Source organism: Amphiprion ocellaris, chromosome 2, assembly GCF_022539595.1.
Source record: "Amphiprion ocellaris isolate individual 3 ecotype Okinawa chromosome 2, ASM2253959v1, whole genome shotgun sequence".
Taxonomy (NCBI): Eukaryota; Metazoa; Chordata; class Actinopteri; family Pomacentridae; genus Amphiprion; species Amphiprion ocellaris.
Window position 1 is genome coordinate 22,140,782 of NC_072767.1, and position 24,942 is coordinate 22,165,723.

Genomic DNA, 24,942 nt, shown 5'->3' on the forward strand with positions numbered 1-24,942 from the left:
GGCTCAATGATATTGAGGTCAGGAGACTGGGATGGCCACTCCAGAACCTTTACTTTATTCTGTTGTAGCCACTGACAGGTAGACTTGGCCTTGTGCTTTGGATCGTTGTCATGTTGGAACGTCCAAGTATGTCCCATGTGCAGCTTCCAGGCTGATGAGTGCAAGTTTTCCTCCAGTATTTTCTGATAATATGCTGCATTCATCTTGTTTCCTGTGCCTCTGTAGCTCACACATCCCCAAAACATCAGAGATCCACCTCTGTGTTTCACAGTAGGGATTGTGTACTTCTCATTATAGGCCTTGTTTACTCCTCTCCAAATGTAGAGTTTATGGTTGTGGCCAAAAAGTTCAATTTTGGTCTCATCACTCCAAATGACTTTGTTCCAGAAGTTTTGAGGCTTGTCTCTGTGCTGTTTGGCATATTGTAAGCGGGATGCTTAGTGGCATTTGCGTAGTAACGGCTTTCTTCTGGCGACTCGACCATGGAGCCCATTTTTGTTCAAGTGCCTCCTTATTGTGCATCTTGAAACAGCCACACCAGTTTTTTTCAGAGACTCCTGTATTTCAGCTGAACTTATTTGTGGGTTTTTCTTTGCATCCCGAGCAATTTTTCTGGCAGCTGTGGCTGAAATTTTTGTTGGTCTACCTGACCGTGGTTTGGTTTCAACAGAACCCCTCAGTTTCCACTTCTTAATTAATGTTTGAACACTGCTGATAGGCATTTTCAGATCCTTGGATATCTTTTTATATCCCTTTCCTGTTTTATACAGTTCAATTACCTTTTCCCACAGATCCTTTGACAATTCTTTTGCTTACCCCATGATTTAGAAGCCAGAAACATCAGTGCAGCACTGGATGAAAGATGAAGGGCCTGTCAACAGCCCAGCAACTCACTGACCTTTTATACACACACACTGATTACAAGCAAATAGATCACAGGTGAGGATGGTTACCTTTAGTAGCCATTCAACCCTGTTTGTATCAACTTGTGTGCCTGTTATCAGGCCAAACCTCCAGGGTATGTAAACTTTTGATCAGGGAATCAAAAGAATAAACACAGTTGTTTGATAATAAAAAAACTATAGCACAACACTAACCATGAGTGAAAGAAAGGTTTTTGTGTTATCATTCATATTCTCTGAAAAATGGCCAAGAAATCATAAATTCTGCCAGGGTATGTAAACTTATGAGCACAACTGTACCTCAACAATTGTGTCACTGTCCACAGATTTTGATTCAAATATTGCTTCATTCTTATTGCTAAGGGAAAGAAAATATGTCATTTTTCCAACAGACCCACCCACTTCAAAGCAGTGAGAAGAAATATTTCATGCAAAATAACTTAAGCTTAAAGAAAAAGTTTTCATGCAGAAACCTTTTTGCACAAAATAAGAAACTGATTGAGAAAATTTAAAGCTGATGACAATAAGCAAATACCCTGCATAAATAAAACTCTTATAAGTCTCTTTTAATGAAAAAAGCACAGTGTCATGTAACAAATTTTGAGCTTAACAAGTAAACTAATCAGATATACCAGATATATATAAATGGGGACTATGGTATCTGTCCATTTAGCAAGAACAATAATACAAAAATTTAATTAAACGCAACACAATATTACAGTAGGACATAAAACAACTTTTCTACTGTATATTTAAAATGCTGCTCTTAAAATTCTTTCACTATACAGTAAATCTAAGGCTCCTAGTTTGACAACAGCAACTCCAAAGCAAATCTTGGTCATAGAAATGAATATTTTCACACGTACACATTTTCAACTAACATTTATAACTTAGTTTAAATCATATTTTGGAAATTTATATAAAATATCTGATCAAATTCTTTAACAAATTTCAAAGAAAACCACACTGTGTTTAAGCTTTACAACATTTATACATTCATAAAGTAATCTTTAAAAGCATTCAACTGAAGCGCTCCTTCCCAGGAGGTCAAGGCACAGGCGGCCTCTCAGACCTCCACAGTGACCGTGGGACCGTTACTGCTGTCCTCCTGTGGCGTGGTCTCCGTGGGGCCGCTGGACTCCTTCCCAGGCTCCTCCTCTTTTGGGTCTTTCTTCTCTTCCTCAGCCACCAGAGGAGTGTTCTCTGCCGCCGCCTGCTGCTCGCTGCTGGTAGTGCTGGCTGGCTGCTCAGCCTTCTCCTCCGCTGGCTTCTCTGCTGCTCCTGTCTCATTGACGATCTGGATGGAGTCGGCTGCAGAGGCCTGCACTGGTTTCACTTCCCCGTTCTGGACCGGGAAGACGCCCTCCAGAGCGCTGTATAGGAACTGGTAGTGCTCCTGTTTGAAACACAGATTTAAGCGGAAAAAAAAATATCATGCAATGTTTAAGGTTTTCATAAGAGTAAAACCTGCACACTTTCCTAAATCAGCACGAGTAGGAGAACCAGAGAACAGCTTCATATGATAACTCTGGTGACTGTGTACATTTCTATTACTCACAACTATCCCACAAAAACACTGAAATGTTCCTACTATTAATTTTTGTTTATCCTGATATTCTAGAAATATGATTAGCCACACAATTGTAGTAGGTGACATGTTTCTTCATGGGCTCGGTGGTTAACACTGTCACCTCACAGCTGGAAGATCCCTGGTTTGTGTCCCTGCCTTCCTGGGATTTTTCTGTGTGGAGTGTGCACGTTCTCACTGTGCATGTGTGGGTTTTCTTTGGGTTCTCCAGCTTCTCTCACAGTCCAAAAACATGCTCAGGTTAATTGGTAGTTCCAAACTGTCTGTAGGTGTGAATGTGATTGTCTCTATGTGCAGTCCTGTGATAGACTGTTGACCTGTCCAAGGTGTCCCCTGCCTTCACCCTAAGTCAGCTGAGATAGAGCCCAGCCCCCCTGCGACCCTAATGAGGATGAAGCGGTGTATAGATGATGGATGGATTTATGCTTCTACATCACAGTGAACACAGACACAGTAGTTTATTATGATTCAGCTACACATATACCATCCTGCTGCTGTAATACACACTAAAGCACCGATCTGCAGCTAAATATAAAGAATTTTCTCCTGCTTAAAAACTGCAGTACCCAGCTGATTTAGAACATGACTGATCTTCTTTCAAAAGGATCTACATCTTCAATAAGAACTAATGAGCTTTGGTTTGAGAGCCAGCGACTGATGTACAGTTATTACAGTCAGAAGTACTTTTAGAAGAATTCTGGCAATGTTTGGTTTGGTCTTTTCATGGGATTTGTTGAATTTAATAGATACTGTAGATAGAGTATCATTGGCCTTTTCATTTCATTCTTTTAAAACAGCATCATAAGCAAAACTAAATGTAAGCATTCAAAGTGAACTAGTCATGTGAATGTGATGTGAAATCTTGATCTCCTGGTACAAAACACCACAGTAAGCCTAATCAGTGAACAGATACTAGAAGGAACTTTTTAAAAAAAGTATCACGGCAATCTCTGCAAACATAGTCCCTATGGTGTTTTTGCTCATCAAGTGTTGTTAGAATTTAAAGTGGTGAAACTGTGTGTGCTCTTTCTCACAGGCTTCGACAGCATCCCCTGTCTCTCCTTTCGCAGCGTTTTGACCACTTGGAAAACATCCACCAGCTTCTCAGTCTCAGCGCTGTCCAGCAGATTCCACAGCGCACAGAAAACCCCACAGCGGGACGAGCCATCGCTGAGGAGATGCAGCACACAGACAAGAAAGTTAAGTAACTCTTTCCATTAACTTCTTCAACTACATCAGAGCAGCAGCTGTACACAATACCTGCATTTATCAAACTGCAAGAAGTGACATTTGTTCTGATTTGATGAATATGAACAGGAGAATCTCCAGATCTAATCTGGTTTTCTTTTGTTTCCATTTCAGCCAGTTGAATAATTTCAAACACACTTAAATATATCAGGTTGCCGTGGAAAATCAAAAAAAGAAATGCACAAATGTAATGAACTTTAAAAACAATTTTGTATTTTAAGAAAAAAGTTATTAAAATATTACGATTTAAATTGATATCATTGATCAGTTATTCCTGCTATATTCATACATGCCATTAATCAGGTGATCAGCTGAGAGCTGCTCTTTAGCATTATTCTTACTGTAAATAGGAATAAGTGCAGTTGTTGGACAAGTGTACGTTACTTCATGCTTAGGAAATATGGTTTCACTCCTAAGTTGGCTCCTACTCAACAAACCTCCGACTGCTACTCTGATGAACTAAACATAAGATATTTACCCTTAATTTGTAGTGTTAAATAACTGATGATTTGTTCAAATACACAGTATTTCTTTTTATACGCATTGTTTTGAAAATTGATGCCACTGTAAAGCTTAAAGTACTTTCACAATATCAGTGTTGCTTCCTCCAAAAGTTATTACAGGCCTGAAACTGACCTTTGAAAGCTCTGAAAGTCACCCTAAGTCATCCTCATAAAAAGTGCACTTCTTGTGTTTGCACACACACTCTCCCTGTCAGATGTCCTCACTGAACACAGGTGTTTTCCTGTGAGGTTGTCTTACTTGCAGTGGACCACAGTGAGCATGCTCCTCTGTGATTTGCTGCCGCCGCAGTTGTGCTTAATGTCCTTGATCATATCTGTGAGATCTTGAGGTTTCTCTGGTAGCTCGCTGCTCTCCCACTTCAGGAACTGGAAATGTTTCACTAGCCGACTCTCTTTCCTCTGCGGACAGAAGTGGTGTTGGCTTAAAGCAGCTCATGACGCTGAACTGATGAATATGGAAGTGAAACAGAGTTTGTTTCAGGGACACACTAGGGGTCGGTTGCGTTACCTTGACATGCCGGATGAGCATGTTGCGGCGGATAAAAGCTGGGCACGTGTCTGTGCTCGCCACCTCCACCTCAATTTCCCCAAATGTTTTCTTGTCTTCATCCCAGTACACAGACTCCTGTTAACAAGAAGACACACAAGAAAACAAACAAATTTAACATGTTTGTCCTAGGGGTGAATGTGAGTGCGTGTCATTATAAATGCTTTGTACTTTCGGTACCTTATCTCCCTCACTGCAGTCTGAAAGCATGACAATAGCAGATGCTTTCTTCTGGTAAACCATCGACCAGAAATCATCCACGGTGTCTGTCAGTGGAGTCTGTGCTGTGATGAGGGCACGTGGGCCCCAGTAGCCCTGTGAGGACAACAAAACACATCCGTTTATTGTTGTACACAGTTCAGGCAAATAGGATCCGATACTTTTAATTATATGTATGAGTTAATTCAGACTCACTGAAGTCACATCTGCTAAAACAAAACACAGATTTTTATGCAGAAACAGATAAAAAGGCTGAATGTGTAACATACATCAATGTGGGAGGCATTGATGTATTTAGTGGAGTCTTCATCCTCTTCGTCTGATGAGTCTTCCTCATCTTGCTCATCGGGGTCGCTATCACGGCTGCGTCCTTCATCTAGTTTCAGCAACACTCGGTTGTAGTCATCTGAGGGAGGCAGGTTTTATATGTTAAGACACAAGAAAAAACTACACCCATTTAGTCTTGCATGTAAACGCTTGCATACAGGAATACAGTGGCACTTAGAGGCACACAGAGTTTGTAGCTGATACTCACATGGGATGACAGAAGAAGAGCGATTCTTCTTCTTGTTTTCTTCTGTGATGCCTGTGTTAAACGTCCTCCAGTTCTTAAAGGTAGGAAGTCTCTGAAATGCAAAGACAGTGATTTTGAAAGGATGAAATAAAGAACTGAAACTTCTTCCACATTAAATAATAGAGGATGTGAAGGAAAGAGGCTGCAGAAACACAAACGATGGCTTTCGAATGATGGTGAAAGATGTTTAATGCTGTTTGGGATGTATGATTTAAGGGGATTTCCATTACTGTGTCAGAAAACAGTAATTGTCCTTATTTAGCATGATGGTATAAGTGCAAATCAGCAGTTTAATTTGGTGAAAATCTGTCTTCAGCTTCCCACAATGCATTCCAGGTGAAAACAAACATTCAATAAATAATCAAATAAATGAAGAGGTATCATACGTCAAACTCGTCCTCCATTAACGTGGACTCATTGTCAGAGTTTCTCTGTTTGAGCGTGCTCAGTGTGCTGTGCAGTTCAGACAGACTGATCTCTGTCTCTCCAAACTGGTTGTGCTCCAGCAGGGCCTGATGAATCAGAATGTACTGGGCCTACGTGAGAACAAATGCATTTATCTTAATACAGAAATATTATGATGACAAATGATACACATGCACACACACACACACACACACACACACACACACATATTAGAGAGTGTATTAGAAAACGATGCTGCTATAAAGCTGCACAACTCCCATCTTAGTTTTTCTCCCTCTAAGCCATCCAACTCTTCATCCCTGCCTCCTACTTTGCAATGGCAACAAACTAAATGCAGTTAAAACTCAGTTTAAAACTCAGCAGATTTACAAGTTTTGTTAATATGTTGTGTATTCTGTGCACACACATAGTAAGAAATGAAGATAGTGAGAATGCATTAATAGGTTTAGCACATTGCACATGCAAACATATACAGCGCACAACTGTTTGAGCTTCTTCCTTCCGGTAAACACTAGAAAGCACTGAGAGCCACAACGATCAGATACTGTCCACACATCATCAGAAGTGAAAATAGCTGAACCAACCATTAGAAAGTGCAGTTTCTGTAAAATTACCCTAAAACACCTCAAGTCAAATTATTATACCCTCATGTTGAGTTTTCGGGCTGCACAGTGGCTCGGTGGTTTACACTGTTGCCTCACAGCTAGATGATCCCTGGTTCACATCCTGGTCTGAGATCTTTCTGCATGGAGTTTGTATGTTCTTCCTGTGAATGTGTGGGTTCTCTCCAGGTACTCTGGCTTCCTCCCACAGTCCAAAAACATGCTGAGGTTAATTGGTGATTTTAAATTGTCTGTAGCTGGGATAGACTGCAGCCCCCGAGTGACCATATTGAGGATTTGGATGGATGTTTAATTTTCAGGAGAAATTATACTTATTTTTTTATCTCACATATTTTCCAACCTGACCAACCACATTTTTCTTTGTACTACTTGTAGAGTTTAGCTGTCAAGTACATCACAGTCCTGTATGCAGCATGTGCATTAAAGGTGTATATTTGTTCAGAAAACATCCATTTTAATTTATTTTTTTCACCTATTTGATGTGCATAATTTCTATACTATAATTATACGCTGTTTGCTTATCAATTTCTCCTGGTTAATCTTTATTATTTTGTTTGGCTGTATGCTCACCTTGCTTTAGTTTTCTGTTTCTTTTTTGAACTGTGGAGTTCCTTTTATGGATCATCCTACTCAGTCAGTAAACTTAGCCCTGATTGTCATCAGATATCTCAGCACACAGGCACACACACATATAGTGTCTAGAACATGATCTAAAGTGATATTTTACCTCTACTTGAACCATGAGACACCTCTGTCTGCGGAGTCTGACTACATAACCGTAGATATCCACTCTGTTCTCGGCCTCCAGACCTTCCATCATGGCATCGATGCCGATGTAGGTGCCTGTCCTGCCGACTCCAGCACTTCACAAGAGAGAGATAGACTGTGTTTAGATGATTCTGTCATTTATCACATATCCAGTGACATGTGAAGGCACAGTGGAACATTAACAGAGAAGAAGGCCGAGAGGAGATAAGGCCCGATGAATCTTCAACTTTCCAAGTGACAACCTTAAATTAAGATAGATAAGATAAGATAGTCCTTTATTTCTCCCCACGTCAGGGGAAATTCACATTGTTACAGCAGCTTATGTTGCAATAAACATAGTAATAGTAACAAAATAATAATAAAACAGTAGTAGTAATATTTATAATATGATTAGAATAATTCCCTAATTCAGCAGCTCTGAGGCAAGAAGCTGCTGTGTCTAAAAAGGCACTGTGTCTCTGAAGGCTTCAAAGGATGCTGGTCATCAGCAGAAAGATGACCAGCAGATTTTCTCCAGTTTCCATTGCACACAACATGCATCAGTACAACTTGTAGAACTTAGCATCTGACCAAATAGTAGAACCAGTAGGAAAAAAACAATGTAGTATAAGATAAGCAAATATAAAGAATGAATCAGAAACCAGCAAGGTGGCACTATAAACAAGAATAAATAAAAAAGGTAAAAAATGTATATTGTTTTGTTGATGGCAAGTCTGATGGAGGAATGGAAATGGGATAAACACAATAAAAAAATATAAAAATATCATCCAGATGATATTTTGAAATGTTAGTTGACCACAGAATGGGATTTTTTAAATGTACCTGCAGTGGACGACGATGGGGCCGCTGAAGAAATTCTTGAAAGCATTGACCCGCCGCCTCAGCTTCAGGAGGAGGTGTGGCTCTCCTGGGACGCCGTGGTCGGGCCAACTCATGAACTGGATGTGGGTCACCTCTCTCTCGGAGTTCTTCTCCCTCTTCTGCACACAAACAGACGGATAAATGGTTATGCAAAAACATACAAATACATCTACTAACACCTACAGCCATCTATTAATGCTTCATAAAATCTGTTGAGCTGAAGATGGACAGACATGCCTGTATGTGTGTAGCCCGCAGTTAAACACACCGTCACTATTTTAACTATGAAAGTTTTGATGAGACTTACATTAGTGAGGCTGAGACGGCGGACGGTGTAATCTGGGCATTGGTCCTCGGAGTTCAGCTTCACTATAAACTCCTCAAAGATCTCGGTTTCTCGGTCAGGAGTCGGCCAGTACTGAGCACACTTCACCTGCGAAACAGGATGAGACAGCAGAGAGAGACCGACTGACAACACAATTTTTTCAACTCAGTAATGAATAAAGTGTGACAGCTTAGTATTTAAACCAAAATATCAAATGTGCAGCTGGTGCACGTTAACAGCAGATAGCCAAACAGCAGATAAAACAAGCAGGTAACATGAGAGCATGATATGCACATGAGTGATTATTTTGGGCTTCTCTATATTTGATGATTGTATGAGGAGCTGAAACACGAGTGTTTGAAACTGAAAGGCAGTCATTTCTGGTGAAATTAGTTTCTGTTCTGTCACACAGAGAACCATTTTTAGAAATAGATTCCAACAGTAAGTAGCAGTAGAAGTATTCAGTTCCTTTACTTAAGTAAAAGCACCAACACTGAAATGTCAAAATACTTAATTACAAGTAAAAGCCCTGCAAAAGTCATACTGAAGTAAAAGTAAATAGGTAATAGCAGCAAAATGTAGTTAGTCCCCCTGAGTGATTTATTATTATACATGCCAGATTTTTCATAAATGAAGCCTCAGTGTGTCAGCAGCATGTCATTGTTGAAGCTTGTCTGGGTGGAGCCTGTTTGAACTATGCCATACACAGTTTTAGATACAAACACAGCAGAATAGTATGTAAAATGCATAAATCTGAGGACTCATCAAACCATTAAAAGAAGGGAAAGATGAAAAATAATAATAAAAAAATCTGATAGATAAATCTGTTTTCACTTTTAGGACCTTTTCTTTCATCTTTTTTGGTGAAATGTTGGATTTGAACATTTATTGAAATGAAACCACATGAGACATGTAGAGGGGAAAATCACTATTTGGTGGAGAAATGTGACTCAGACTGCAAACTGCTTTTTGTAAGACGTCAGAGGCCAAAAAGTTTCAAAATCACTGGTTTAATCTTCAGCACTGTGTTGTATTCTAAAAGTTTTTTTCTATTATCCATTATGTAAATTCTTCATGTAAAGCTGTGAAATAAATGGAAAGAAGTATAAAGTATAATATTTCCCTCTGAAATGTAATGAAGTGGAAACATAAATTAGAAAAAATGGAAATCCTCAAGTAAAGAACAAGTACCTCCAATTTGTACTTAAGTACTGTACTTTAGTAAATGTAGTTAGTTACTTTCCACCCTTACCAACAGTGTAACGACACAACAAGCTTCTCTTACCCTGTTTCCCTCTTCACAGCGTGTTACCATGACGATAATAGAGGCCTGCTGCTCCCAGATCATCCTCCAGAAGTCACTCACAGTTTCGTCCTTCGGCCCTACAACACACACAGCATGCAGGTACTGGATTACACGAAGTAATGCAAGTGCACCGAGTGTGTCAGAAGTATGAGGACATGACGTTACCTTGAGCTGCAATGTACTTTTTGGATTCCTTGAAGCCCTGAAGACAAGAAGTGATGTTCAGTTAATATTTTTAACAGTGTTGCCGGAGGAAAAATAGCAGAGGTGTCATTTAGGTGTTTTACGTACATCAATGAAGCTGGCATTGATGTAGTCACATCCTGCCTCACCATTTCCTGTGCTCAGTTGGACACGGTTGTAGTCATCTAGTTCAAAACAGAAGAAAAAGTCTTTCCCAGAGGCCATTTTAACCACAAACATCCAATGTCTGATTTTACTGTGATTTACATCAAGATTAAAAACCCTGTGAATCCATGTGAAATAAAATAAGTTATAAAAGTAAAGGTAAAGTTATAAAAGTAACCATAATGGTACAAATGTATCTACAGCCATTTAGCCAAACTTCAGTTTCAAGGCATAACTGATGATGAGGTTTACAGTTTGTAGACTCATCCTAATAACATGTATCTTCTCAGTGCCTTCATCTGCTATGTAAAAAGACTCGTGTGGTTGGACAGACTGTGACTCACAGGGCAAAATGTCCACGTAGCGGTTCTTGGGGACATTGCATGTCTTTTTGGCCTCTTTCACAGTGTACCTCGAGAAAATTCTGGGGATGCTCTGTAAGCGAAAACAAACTGTGTTATTTGCCAGGGAGGAAGAACAACAACAATCATGATCGAGGCTTTGACATGTACAACCAACCTCCGGCGTTTAAGCCTAGCCTTTTCTGTGTTTTTAAATTACACAAAATATCATAAGTTACAACCACTCTGAAGTATTTACAGTAAATGTCTGATGTAAAATAATATTAATAACCTGTAACTGTGACTGATCATAACATTCCCCTTCTTTAAATGAAAGTTTCATTCTTTTGGCATAAAAAGACTACTAAAATACATATGAAAAATGTATGATATATTAAAGGAAATTTGGTTATTTTTATACATGTAAATATCCTCAAATTTTACTGCATTTTCATAAGATTTCATTATTCTACGGTATTTGTTTCTAGCAACTGAAATATAAATTTTTCTCATTTCAACAATGTATTATGAACCATCTAATAAAGGGAGAAAAAATATTATCATTAATATAAATAGTAATGATTCCCAATAACTGACCAACTAATGAATTTACCTGAAACTCAGCCAGGAAAAGTCTTCCCTCGTCAGCAAGTTTCCTCTTGTAGGTGTCCAGCAGTACATCTGCTACGATCGGCTCAACGGGCAGCAGGGTTTCTTCATCATCTACGACAGTCAGCCACAAAATGAGACACTTTGAACATGAGCTGAAAATTCTGCCACCTCGTATTTCATACTTACCATGGGTGTAGTTTTTATGTTGAGTTGCAGGTATTATTTGATAACATTAACAGGTGAAGATACTGTTTGATGTCATGTAATATACAGTAAATAATGCAAGACTGAGATAATACTAAGTCACAATTAAATGACAGCAAAATAACTTTTTAAAATATTGATGGCTGTTTTCATGAACTATTGTTCTTGAAACATGCTTCTGAATTATCAAAGATATTTAATTATTTTTGTACACACATTCCCATACAGTGATCAGCTGGATTTGCATGTGATTTTATTGGATTTAGTTGAAATTTATATAAATTTAGGCTTTTTCTGTTTTGTGGGATTTTGCCCGAATTAGTCTGTTTTGATAGTGTAGTTATTCTAAGAAGGTCTTGACCAGTTTACTGTGAACGTATGTGGCCTCTGTCTGCTGGCTTCCACCTCTTGCATTGTTCACCAGTCAAAAGTTTGGACACGCCTTCTCATTCAATTTTATTTGATTATTTTATGCATTGTAGATGAATACTGACGCCATCAAAACTATAAAAGAATACATTTGGAACTATGTTCTAAACAAAAAAAAATGTTAATCTTCAGTATTAACCTACAATGTAGAAAATACTACAAATAAATACAAAGCATTGAATAAGAAGGTGTGTCCAAACTTCTGACTGGTAGTGTGTATGACCACTGTCTGTCTGAGTGTGAGTGGACCTCATACAGCAGCTCACACAGGAAGACGTAACTTCATGGCTGATCTCATGGTCAGAAAGGAGAAGCTACTTTTCTTTACTACTTGTGTGACCTTGTTGTTTTCTTCACTACAACATCCTCCCAAGTGCTCGCCTTGTGAAACCTCACACTTGGATGACAGAACAGACCAGACTACTTTCTGACCATTTTGTCATTGCACTATTAGTTATTTCTTTTTAATAAAATATTAATCAGAGAACATATATAATTAGCATTTTTGGAAACAGTGAAGGCCTATTGGAGGGTGCAATACTGAGAAGCAAAACTGAAATTTATGGGAAACAAGGTAGAGAAAACATTGCAGAACAGGCAACTCACTCATTGATGCAAGATCACAGAATATATTTGTCACATGAATGTAGAAAAACTGGACTACCTTCCTTCACTAATAAACTCTAAATAGAAACTATGCAGTAAAAACAATGCAAAAATGTATAATAAAAAAACATGAAAACAAAGAAGATAAAAAAAAAAAAAACAGGAAACCTAAAGTTTCCAAATTAAATCTACTCACTTGCTGTTGAAATAAGCATCATGTTTTCACTCCCATCCCTGTAAAGAAATGAGTGAAGACATGTTTCAAAGGATTTCAATTATATGGATTATGAGATGACAGAAGAAGGTGACGGTGAGGTAAATGACGAGTGTGTTAACAGAGATGATGTTTCTGTCCCAGTTCATATGGAGCAGGAATGTCTGCACTGTTAATGTAAACATGTTGCCTAATCAGTAGTAAAATAAACCCTGCAGGTTTATTGATGCAAAACGAAACAATCATGAATAAACGAAAAGCAGAAGCGGCCTGACTGTGAAAATTACACAGAATTTATATGATATATGAAGACAGATTCTTACTGCAAGTTTCTGCGTTTCAAAATGTAGATCTTGTACACGACCCAAAGCAGAGCCACAGACGTGAGGATGATGAGGAAGACCAGGAACCCAATGAGAGCTTTGTCATTATCTGTAAAAAAAGACGCAAATGCAACATGTGCAGACATTTAAGTGTACTGGATGTTTGAATGAAATGATTTATCTGAGCAAATAGTAGAATCAATGAAAACAGAACGTACACTTGGTGGAAATGTGTATAATCTTGGGTTTGCTCTCCAGCTTTCCATTGAAAACAGTCACCTGTAAAGACAGAACATCATTAAGAATTACAGCATCCAGCAACAAATGAGCAGTAAAATAGGAATATTGTGAAGAATTACAAAACAGGATTATACAAACCACCACTGTGTAGTTCGTAGAGTAGCTCAGATCTCTGAATTCAAAGTCACAATTCTTGTTCTCATGTACTTCCTCATTATTAAGACGTGCTCTGTATATCTTCTTAGGTCCAAAAAGATGACCTTTATAGTCACAGCTTACTGTAATCACATTATTCTCTGGGAGAGTCAGGGTCACATGTTTAACATCTTCTGGTGCTGTGAGAGAATGAAAAAAGATGAAATATTTGACGTTAGATACAACATTTACTCAGCTAAAGAGATGTTGTGGTATCAGTACTTTAGCATTATTGGTGTGTTTGTGCGTTGGTGTATTGGTTGCAAAAAATATTATTTATTAATTTTTTTGTTTAAAGAATGAGACAGGCATTATTTTTTTAATTTAAGTTTCTTTAAATGCTGAATGATGAGGCTTTTAAATTCTGCTTTTGTTTTCCTGGTACTGTTTTGTAGTTTGGACTTGATTTTATATATTTCAATAAAATTAAAAACTATCAATAAATAATTGTGAGATGAAAAATGACAAGCAGACACATTTTAACTGAACTGACCTGAAGCTGGTAAATTTCTACACAGTCACAGATCACAGAGAAAAACACTAAGAGTAAGAACTTCAATGAGAAAATATATGATTCTGGTGCATGTTGAACACTGATCTGTTTATTAATGATTAGAGAATATTTTAAATGTTGATTATAATGTTTTGTCACTGTTGGTGTCAGGTTCAGGGCCTGCTGTGCTCTGAGTGTCAGGATTTACCTTCATCAACTTTCTATAATAAAGAAGTAGAAATATCTTGCATTTAGAATTATATTTTAAATAATTACCTGAGATAATTATTAATTCATTCATTAAAGCAAAGTACTGAGTTAATTCAACATAGGTTTGGTACAAGACAGAATGGAGTTTTATTTCTGTGAATCACACGATTCTAAAATATTTGCACTGTTTCTATATTGAAAGGTTCCAAGTGTTTTAAAAAGATATTCATTTTTACATCAACAAATTGATCTTAACTAGATGGTAACAACAGAAATGCAGCAAAGCAGAGTTTAATTGTGATGAGTGAATACTAGACATTTCATTTCATTCATTTATTCATTTATTTTTAAAATGGGACAATTCGTACTGATGTACATTTTCATGTAAATACGATAGATTGTAGCCATGCGGCTAATTTCCGTCTCGAGTCCCATTGGCAGATCAAAATTAGAGAACATCATAAGACCATAACTGACAAAAACATATATAAAAAAACCAAAACAAAACAAAACAAAAAAAACACTTAGTGGACATAACAGACAAAGACTGAGATATCGAGGCAGCTACCAACCACTAATTAATTAACATTTACACATGATTATATTGCAAATATCTCTTTGTTGCTATTGCACATATCCCTCTACATTATTGCACATTGTCATACTACACTTTGTGTTCTGTGTTTTGAATACTGTGATCTTATGCTGTCTTGGTCACTTACTTCCAGCATCAGTTCTTTGGTAAACTCTTTGTCGGTGCTCAACTTCGTCCTTTTTGTAGGTGGGAACTATGTCACAGGTGTGTTCAGTGTACGGTGAGAGTCCAGTAAAGCTACATTTTCCTCCATCAGGACGGGGCATCAGTTTGCCTGTAACTGTAACAGAATCTTAATTAACTGTTTTAGTAACAGCAGGTCAATCTAAAGACACTTAAATGACTGAATCTCATGTTAAAGTTGTAGAAATAGACACAAACACTCTGGTCTGTTTGTCTGGTTACACATCAAGGATCTCCAGCTCTGATTGAGGTCCTGTGAGCTAAAACCTCAGTATTCACTGTTTACACACTGAGAAACTGCTACTTTATCACTCTTTCTGCAGAAAACTGTTTCAAATCAATTAATCTTCTGCACAGTAACATTTTTAAACTGTGAACACGTCAATGTTTCTGTGTTTCTGTCTTCTGCAGAAAACTGTCATCAAACTCTGACATTTCAATGCTTGTTCTGTATATTACTGTATATGTGTATTTTAATAACAATGTAAACCACAACATGACACAGCATCATTTACATTTATTTTAATGGACTGAAATGTTGGAACAAAGAAACATGTGAATGCAAGAGGCTCACTGAAGATTTAAACATATTTTATTTCTAAAAAATCCTAAAAACGCACAGCTGTGAATAGGACACATAAATACAGTGACTCCAAACTATTTTACTTACTTGTACTTTTATGCGTCCCACAGCTGCAGTTATAAGAAAGCTTCTGAAGTCCAGGAAGGGCCTTTTGGCAGTTGTCACTGGTTGTTGTCCAGGTCAGCTCAATGGAAGTGTTGGTTATCTTTCTATTTGTGATGTCTAATGTGAAACCTGTTGGAACACAGTTGATGTCAGCAGCGATAAATCTTCTACCTGTTACTGTGATTTACTCCTCTGAGGAAACAAACTTTCACTCCACTGAGTTAAAGTAAATATCAAACTTACGACAGTCGATCCTGACGTGGATCGGTGGAGTTCTTTTATCTAAGGAGACGTTGTTGTCTTTAATCAGACCAGTACAGTTGTAGTCTGTGAAAGGCTCCAGGTCAGACGGTTCCTTGGAATCATTGACGTTTCCATTTTCTGAGGAGACACAAATATGACAGGATTTCTACAAGAACTGGTGTTTGTATCTCAGTGTGGATGAGCAGTTATCTTCTAGGTTCAGATTCAACTTTGGACACTTTCAGGGAAACAATATTCAGAACAGATTCACAGCACAAAGCAGCAGCTCAGTCTTCTCTCACCACAACTGATTTTTATTGTTCACTGTTTTAATGCTGTGTTCGTGTTTAAACTGCACATCTTCCATGTACATGTTCTGATAATGTTGCTGAAAGGCTCCACTTCTGGTCTTTCCACTTACCTGAACAGGTGTAATCAACGGAGAGATTTTTGCAATTTGAAGGTAGCATTGGTTCGATAGTTGCAGGGAGTCCAGTGGAAACAATCGGTTTTATTTCACTTGGATCTAAGAAATCTGAGGATTTAAAAAGAACAAACATAAAACCTGAATATTTGAGGTCTGAAGGACATGAATTTCTAATTGAAGGTTCATCCATTCCTACATACCAACAGTGATGCTTTTGGTGACATTAATAGAGGAGTTCACACAGTTTCCTGAAGTGAAGGTTGCTGTAAAATCTGAGCAAATGTCCTCAAAATCCAGTTTGAGACGGCAGCTTTTATTGATGCATTGCAGAGGTTTATTTGGTGTTGATAGAGAGGAGCTGATGTCCCAATCACTTTGAAAAGAAATAAATCCAGGAGTGGAGCCGCCATCTTTAATATCACCTTCATCTGAAATATACAAGAGATGCACAAATGTGTTTCTGTTTTATACACAGTTTCATTTGTTAAATTCAGAGAACATCAGATGGATTAAACAGTGTTAGTTATTTGGACTCACGCATTTCTTCTGTTGTTACAGTTGGAATCATTGGATCAGTTGTTCCGTTTTTATCTTCAGTGTGGTTACAGAAGGTTTCACTGCCATCATTGTTGATAAATGCAACTTCATACTGATATTTGGTGCAGGGCTTCAGGTGTTTGATTTCATGTGCTGGGTTTGGATTCAAGGACTGAAGGTTGAAGGTTTCAGTCTTTAGTCTGCCTTTTTCAATGAGATTTATTCTGTAGTTACCAGCAGTAGAGTTCAATCTCATGTCAATCCGGAGGCCAAAGGGAATGGATGTCACAGTGTAAAAACCTGCACACAAAATCAACAAGATTATTAAATCTTAGTTTATATAAACCAACAGGTGGCCATCTTAAATCTCAGACATTTTGTTCATGCTGAACATGTTCCTATGTAGGGTGAGAAATAAAATACATTCAGAACACTGACAATAAAAATATACTTTCACTGTATTCATTGTAAAGTCAGAGAGAAACACAGACACTGGACACAGTTAGTTTAAATGTGAAACACAAGATGGATTATCTTTTAAACTGATACTCACACTGTGCAGGTGGTTGGGCTGGTGGGAGAGCAGAAGACACATTTGAATAAGATGAGGAGAGAATAAAACAAAACATTAATACATAAATATGCAGCATGCACCTTAAATGACAACTACTATTTATGATCTATGAGCAACTTGTAACACAAACCTCAGCAGTGCTAATGTCCATTATAGAAACTCATAGAAAACATGACTTTATCACAATCCTACATAATGAATGAGAAAATTCCAACCTTTGGTAGTAGTTTTCTCTGTGGTGACTGGAGGAGAAGTAGGGTTTTGAGTTGTGTTTGTCTGAAAGACTGAGTGGTTGCTGGATGTGTGGTTTGGGGTGTTTGCAGGAGGAGGAATGACTGCAGGATGGAGAGCATGATGGAGGTCACCTTCAGGCAGAAACACTCAAATACCAACAGTCTTACACAATGCTTCAGTAACATTTCAGTAATTTAAAATGCTAAATACACCAGTGATGCTCATAAAACTATGAACGGAGGCTGAGTACATTACCAGACACGTTAGGTGAAATGGATGGATGTGAGGAGTTTGAGGAGAGGGTTGTTGAAGTGGGTGGAGGTTTGGTGGAAGCACTGATGTTTGACAGCGTGGGAGCTGCTGCCGTGGTGCGTGGAGGTAAGGTGATGACAGATAGATTGGTTGAAGTTGCTGTGGTGCGTGGAGGTAAGGTGGTGACAGATAGACTGGTTGAAGTTGCTGTGGTGCGTGGAGGTAAGGTGGTGACAGATAGACTGGTTGAAGTTGCTGTGGTGCGTGGAAGTAAGGAGTCTGAAACATCAGTATTCCAAGAAGAAAATCAACTCATCATCACAGTTAGTCCTGCAACATCACAATGTGCGACACGTGGGACTTTGATCTCTTATAAGGATGACCACAGAAACCTTGCTTCTTCTTGTTACAAACCTGCTACTCATTTATCTATCCAGCCCTTCATTCACATCAATTACACATTTTTTTTAGTTTTAAAAAAAAAAAAAATGTGATTAAATAGCTGTAAAGAGACTCAACAATTTGTAGAAAAAGAATCAGGTTCAGCATTAGCTGTGAATTCAGATACTGTATCCTAGCTGAGCTTCTTCTCACAGTTAAATATATATATTAAAGGTTCCATATTATACCCATTTTTAAATGCTAATTTAAGTGTCATTCGTCTCCACAATGTGTATTTCAAGCCCCAGCATAAAACACCGCACAGCTCGTGCTTTCTGTTGCAGATGAGCTGTTTGTAGTTTTAAATCCTACTGAGCTACTGCTGCCTGCATTTGCGCCTCTCTCTGCATCTTCTCTGCTCAGTGATTGGTGGAGAGGAGGCCAGAGGAGGAGGAGCCAACCTAGCCGATACTTATAATACTGTAACATCACAGCAGGCTGCAAACCCGAACAACCCATTCAAAGACACACTTTAAGGTCTATGGCGAAATGAAAGTAAAGAGGAGCATCTTTTCTCATATTTTGTGGATCTCCAGACACACTGGCAACATGTAATTATGTTAAAAAAAATAGAAGAAAAACTGCATTTTGAACTATATGGTTCCTTTAATACATATATAAAGTTATTCTTAACAAAGCAAAAAAAAAAAATCAAAATAAATCATTATTAACCAGAGAACCTCAGGTTGCACACAGGGAGTGAAGTCTGAACACAACTTTAATTAAAAGCCTCCATAGTTTGCTTTTCACACTTTCACTATTTGTTTCTTAGATCAGACCAGTGGATAAGATGGAAACAAGTCTAGAGCAACATATTTTCCAGATATATCATGTTCAAATGGAATTTTCCACTGATGACTGCAGTGAACTCAGAATTAGAAAATATGAGATTAGGCTTTACGTTTCACTGGCTTAAAAATCAACAAATGACTTGCTGCCATGGTACAGAAAATTTCATAACCAAGGTAACTCCTTCAAAACTTATCTAAATCTAAAATACAGTCCCTCTGTTCTAACTCTGACTTTTATGCTCTAATTTCTCCAGATTCCCTGTGTTTGAGCTGGAAGTTTCCCTAAATGAGATAAAATATATCTAAATAGCGTTAAAACACAAGAAATCCCACTTACCTGTCGCACGTTGCAGGCAAATTACACAGTTTGAATAAATTTGAATAAATATCATTATGTGGACAAGCTGTGGACCATTGTATGACTTAATACATATAATATTCATTGATACTGTAATATTTTCCCCAATGTTTTGAGCGTACAATTTCAGATCCTCAAATCAGACCCTTAAGCTATGCAGCGAGTTATTGTTAGGTTGCTTTAGCTCAGTTTAGCCAGTAAAGTAATAAACTGGAAAATGTAGGACAGCAAAGCTCAACCTGAAGAGGGTCAAGCTTTCTGTCCTCATGCATCCTGTGAAATCAACCTACTTCCTGTTTTGGACTTAAATGTGAACAAAATTCATACATTCAATACACCCACAGTAAAACAATATAACGTGATGACATTTAATGTAAAGAAAGAGAAACGCGGACTCTGGATGCAATTACTACAAATGTGTGAAACACAAGATGGATTGATCTTTAAACTGATACTCACTCTGTGCAGATGCTTCAACTGGTGGGAGGGCAGCAGACACATTTAAATGAGATGAGGAGAAAATAAAACAAAACATTATTATATGAATATGCAGCACAAGCAATCTAAAATATTTTTCCAAAACAACTTATAAGTGACAACAGCTATGATCTATGTAACCCAGACCTCAAGCACTGCTGATGTTCATTGTATAGTCATTAAAAAACACACAACAAAACAACAGACTTTATCACAACTCCATATTATGATTTTTAGATTTTTTTAAATGCTGTTAATTGAGCACTATAAACATGTGCTTCATATTGCTTTGGAACAACATTTTCTGAAAGAAACTCAAATGAGATGTACATATTTTGTACATATTTTTAATGTGAGGAAATATGCACTACCAAAAGCAATACTTTAAAATCACTTTCACCTATTTTTCATGCCGATATGTATTAGATTTTCCACTTACAGTTTCCTTTTTTTTTTTGCAAATGAAACATCGGTTGAGACCACTTTAATATATAATTATATATTAAAGTGGTCTCAACCGATGTTTTTTTATATATATATATATATATATGTCTCTGAATGAGACAGTGCTGTACAACCTGGTTGCTATGACAATGTGTGAAAAAAAGCCACACTTGCTATTTCAGAAAACAAACCACGATTTCCTGCCTTGCACTAAAACCTTGAACCACCCCATACTTACAAAACTGCTTTCAGTTCGGCCATATCACTGGTTCGTGAATGTACTTTAAACCAAACAAAACACCAGCATCACCAAATATTTTTTAAAACAATACTGATGCTGTATGTAGGTTTTAGTGTTTTCTGTTTTTAAAAGTCAGCAAAGTGAAAAATGCTGTGATGTGAATATGGGCATGTGTCACTACATGTATGATTTTAGGAATGAATTTACTGCTGATGCATCGACACCTGCTGTTCTGTCCATTTGTTCTTTAAAAAAGTGACAATGAGCACTGAACGATGAGGTGATAGTTGGCAGTCGAAACAATGAGTCTCAGGATGTGGTTTGGTGCGTTCTTGTTTCACTGTATCTAGCAGAGATGCATGCTCTCTGCAGTGACATTTCACCGCTCTGTACATACTCACTGTGTCAGTTATTAGTTCTGAGGTGACAGATTTGAATTGGTTCAGGGAAGGTTGGAGAGGAGCGCTTCCTGAGTATTTCAGATATGAGAACTCTTTATCTGAAGGTAGCTATAGCAAAAACTAAACATTGTCTCAGCCGCATTAAGGCCTGAAAATGAAAAACTGTAACAATAAAAAAATAAATAAAAATTTAAAAGTTGTTTCCTGGTTTAAAATGTCTTTTGTGTACTTTCTTTTTCGCTTTCTTCACGGCAAAGTGTGAAAGGTGCAATATTCACACTGTTACAACAGCCTGTTCAAGGCTACGAGAGTTTTGTTCCAGTGAAAAAGAAGCAGAAGTTGAAGAAGACAGTGGTTGAGGAATGGACAACCATAGAGAAGAAATGAATGCCAGACGCCTACACATGAATACATTCAGCTGCATGATATTTACTAAATAACTTGTACAATGTCTGGTTTTGTCTCTGAAGCATCAGTTTTCTCTCTATCACAGTTCTTCATCTGTGTCTTTGTTAATCTGCCTGTTCTTTCCTCTCATGCTTTGCATTCACTGCAGAGCAACGTCCCCTGCTTTGTGACACACACACTCCCCCTCCTCCATGAAACTGCTTTAATCATGCAGCATGTTTAGCATTTCTGACCTCACTTCTTCATTTTACACACTGTGCTTCCCCTTTTTTTTCATGAATTCTCAAGTCATTTACTTGTGCTCCGTCTCAGACGGCTCGGCCTGCATCGTTCGGCTCTGCCAGGAAATGAAGGCAACTCAGAATGGAACACGGAAGTGGTCAACGTTTTGATCACACAACGCTGTCCTGCTGCAGCCAAAGTGAGCTGCATGTTAAATGTGGCACTGCGGCAAATCAGCTTTGGCTTTAACAGTTGAGCTGAGCTTCAGTTTGCTTAACTACGATGAGAAGAATAGCAAAGAAGTTCAGCAGAGTTTTGAACTGGATTGACCATGCTAGTTTGTATCATATTCTATTTATCATTCTATGAAAACACTGTTATAAGCATGTGTATAGCTCCAACATGCATGCAGATTTCTACAAAAGAAGGACTGCATTTTTATTTTAATCATAAGGAGGTATTTGACTATAGATGACAGAAGAATCAGATTTGTTTAGAATAAATGAACAAGCTAGTTTATATTTTCTTGTATATACACTATCAGTGAAAAAATTCAATGGCTTTTATGTAATTATTGTATGCATTTTAGATTAATACTGAAGACATCAAAACTATAAAAGAATACATATGGAAATATGTTGTAAACAAAAAAGTGTTCATCTTCAACATCAATCTCCAATGTAGAAAATAATACAAAAAATAAATAAAAAGCATGGAATGAGAAGGTGTGTCCTAACTTTTGACTGATAGTGTATTACTAAATTAAAACACTATTATATGTTGCTAACCCATGCATGTGGATTTCTGCAAAAGAAGGACTGCATTTTTATTTTAATCATAAAGAGATATTTGACTGTAAAAGACAAAAGAATCAAATAAAAATTGAATTTGTTTAGAATAAATGAACGAGCTAGTTTGTATTTTCTTGTATATACACTACCAGTCAAAAGTTTGGACACACCTTCTCATTCCATGCTTTTTATTTATTTGTGTTATTTTCTACATTGTAGATTAAGACTGAAGACATCTAAACTATGAAAGAACACATATGGAATTTTGGTGGAAACAAAAAAGTGTTAATCTTCAGTATAAATCTACACTGTAGAAAATAATACAAATAAATACAAAGCACTGAATGAGAAGGTGTGTCCTAACTTTTGACTGGTGGCGTACTCCTATATTAAAACACTATTATATGCGTATAAATAGCTCCAACATGAATGTGGATTTTTACAAAAGAAGGTCTGCATTATTATTTTTTATCTTAAAGACATATATGACCATGTAAATGACAGAAGAATCAAACGATGCTGAATTTGTTTAAAATAAATGATCATGTTCAATATTTACAAATTTAAAAGCTATTAATTATATGTACAGCTGCCCATGTTACATTTTGTGTTATATAAAATGGCAGAATGCTCAGCTCTTTGGCTTCTGTAAGCAATACAAGTTGATTTTGATGATTATACACTGTTCAAGGGGGTAAATTTACCACCTAACATTGCATCGAGTCTGGATGTCCGCTATAGGTCATGAACGATTAATGGAAAAGTGAAGATGTATATAAATGAGAAGCGTCCGTTAATGCGGTGTACCATGATGACTCACTTCACATGTAAGCTGAGAAACACTGGATGGTAAACGAACACTGACCCTGACTGAAGATAAAGACGACACTGTGAAATAAATAGAGTGGATTATTTATTTCAGCTCATACGTACAGATGTCTAGCTGAAAATAGGGAAAAAAATGTTTGATGTCTTGAGCAGTAGCAGAACTCTGAATGATGCTAGAGGCAGTAAGATGAGTCTGACTTAGTGCATGCACACACACACACACACACGCACACACACAGACACACACTCAGATGCTTATCATACACAACACCCACAGCCACTGGTGTTGAAGTGAAGGGCTTGCAGGGACACACCCCAAAAAAATTCTCTCATCTCTGACAGACGAACCCCCCTACCCTCCACCCACACTCACACATATACAGTACATGCTCACACAATGTCAAAGCAGAACAGAAACATGATTGCAAAAATTCCCATAGCTTTGTACCAAATGAAAGAACATGTTTTTAAGAGCGTCTTCTTATTAACAGCAGCCTTTGATTGAACATAAGTGTTTTATTCTTTTGCCAAAGGGGCACACAAACCTGTCACTTTTCAGCTTCGCACATCACAAGCGTTGCGCTGCACTGTCTGGTGTTTCTTGGGTTTGGAAAGTTTAAGAAACGTGAAGTAGCACATACGCAGATGCAACTCAAAGGCGCGATATACTGTAGCTTGTCATTTTCTGCCCTCAGTTTTTTTTTTTTACTTTAAATGATTACATTTTGTGTGGTGATGTTTTCCAGTTTTCAAAAAAGAAAAAAAGAGAATCGTCAAGCGCTTCTGCTGACAGATTTATGTCTCTATCTCACACATGGAAAATAATTCAGCTTTTCTCATAAACACACTCAACAACCAACTGCAGGAACTTCAAAAACAACTGAGTTAAGGGTTCGACCCCATCACCTGCAAGTTTTTGCATCATTTACACACTTTTCTTCATTCGACAGACACAAGGAGACAACTTTGTAAAACACCACTTCCTCATCACAATCTCTTCACAAAGAAAGCCACAGAATTAACTTTACACTTGGTTACTTACAGTTGACAAAACTGATGATTCCAGCCCAGAGGAGCAGGACCTTTAGACCAGAGAGACCTGCCATGTCCAGGAGTCAGGGTGTGTACGGCTAAACGCCGTACAGCGTTGTCCTGCTGAGGACCAACGGGCAGAAACTCACAAATTGGAGCTGTGTTCTAAACCTAATTTTTAAGAGAGGAATGTGTCAAAACGTTGACTTATTTAAAGCTACATATGTTTTCTGTCTTATCGGTTGACGCAGCTTCCTGGACTTGTTCCCCAAACCCTAAACCTCGCTCTCTGGTTTCTAGTCAAGCAAACGCGAGTGATGTCACAATGAAAGAGCCGCCTTTACCTTAATGTTTTGTGACAGGAAGCTTCAAGAACAGGAAACATTCACTCGTCTAATCTTCACTTGCTTTTGCTCAAGTGTGAAAAGCCTCTAAGTAAAACTGCTCTTCAGGGTGAAGCTCATCAATTTAAGGGTAGTATTTAACAAGTTAGGCTTAAAGTACATCCTTAATAAATTACTGTTTTTAAATTCACTGTATAATCTTTACAATGAAGAAATGGGAGAAAATAATGATGTTAACAAACACACTGAGGCCTACAGGTTGAAGTCTTCTGCCTGACTGTTGAACCTTTGTTTAAGTCAGACTC

The 24,942-nt window shown here is 37.7% G+C and overlaps 1 protein-coding gene across 3 annotated transcripts; it reads right to left on the reverse strand.

The window, feature by feature from the left end:
* Positions 1-1,443: 1,443 nt before the first annotated feature.
* On the reverse strand, positions 1,444-24,618 carry ptprc (protein tyrosine phosphatase receptor type C). 3 transcript variants are annotated; one of them, XM_023269901.3, is made up of 31 exons: positions 24,304-24,618; positions 19,909-19,926; positions 17,863-18,138; positions 17,589-17,708; positions 17,353-17,370; positions 16,800-17,099; positions 16,463-16,690; positions 16,257-16,370; positions 15,836-15,973; positions 15,575-15,721; positions 14,849-15,001; positions 13,367-13,563; positions 13,207-13,267; positions 12,989-13,097; positions 12,648-12,685; positions 11,214-11,323; positions 10,604-10,694; positions 10,203-10,279; positions 10,077-10,113; positions 9,891-9,988; positions 8,588-8,713; positions 8,242-8,399; positions 7,379-7,514; positions 5,989-6,138; positions 5,564-5,654; positions 5,298-5,434; positions 4,990-5,124; positions 4,771-4,887; positions 4,501-4,661; positions 3,525-3,660; positions 1,444-2,298 (listed from the first exon to the last, which is right to left on the reverse strand). In XM_023269901.3, the coding sequence occupies exons 1-31, from the start codon at positions 24,365-24,367 to the stop codon at positions 1,969-1,971; spliced, it is 4,071 nt and encodes a 1,356-aa protein (XP_023125669.2). In that variant the 5' UTR covers positions 24,368-24,618; the 3' UTR covers positions 1,444-1,968. The 3 variants fall into 3 exon arrangements, with proteins under 3 accessions (XP_023125669.2, XP_023125670.2, XP_023125671.2); XM_023269902.3 differs by lacking the exon at positions 17,863-18,138 and having other exon boundaries at positions 24,304-24,614; XM_023269903.3 differs by lacking the exons at positions 17,589-17,708; positions 17,863-18,138 and having other exon boundaries at positions 24,304-24,614.
* Positions 24,619-24,942: the final 324 nt, after the last annotated feature.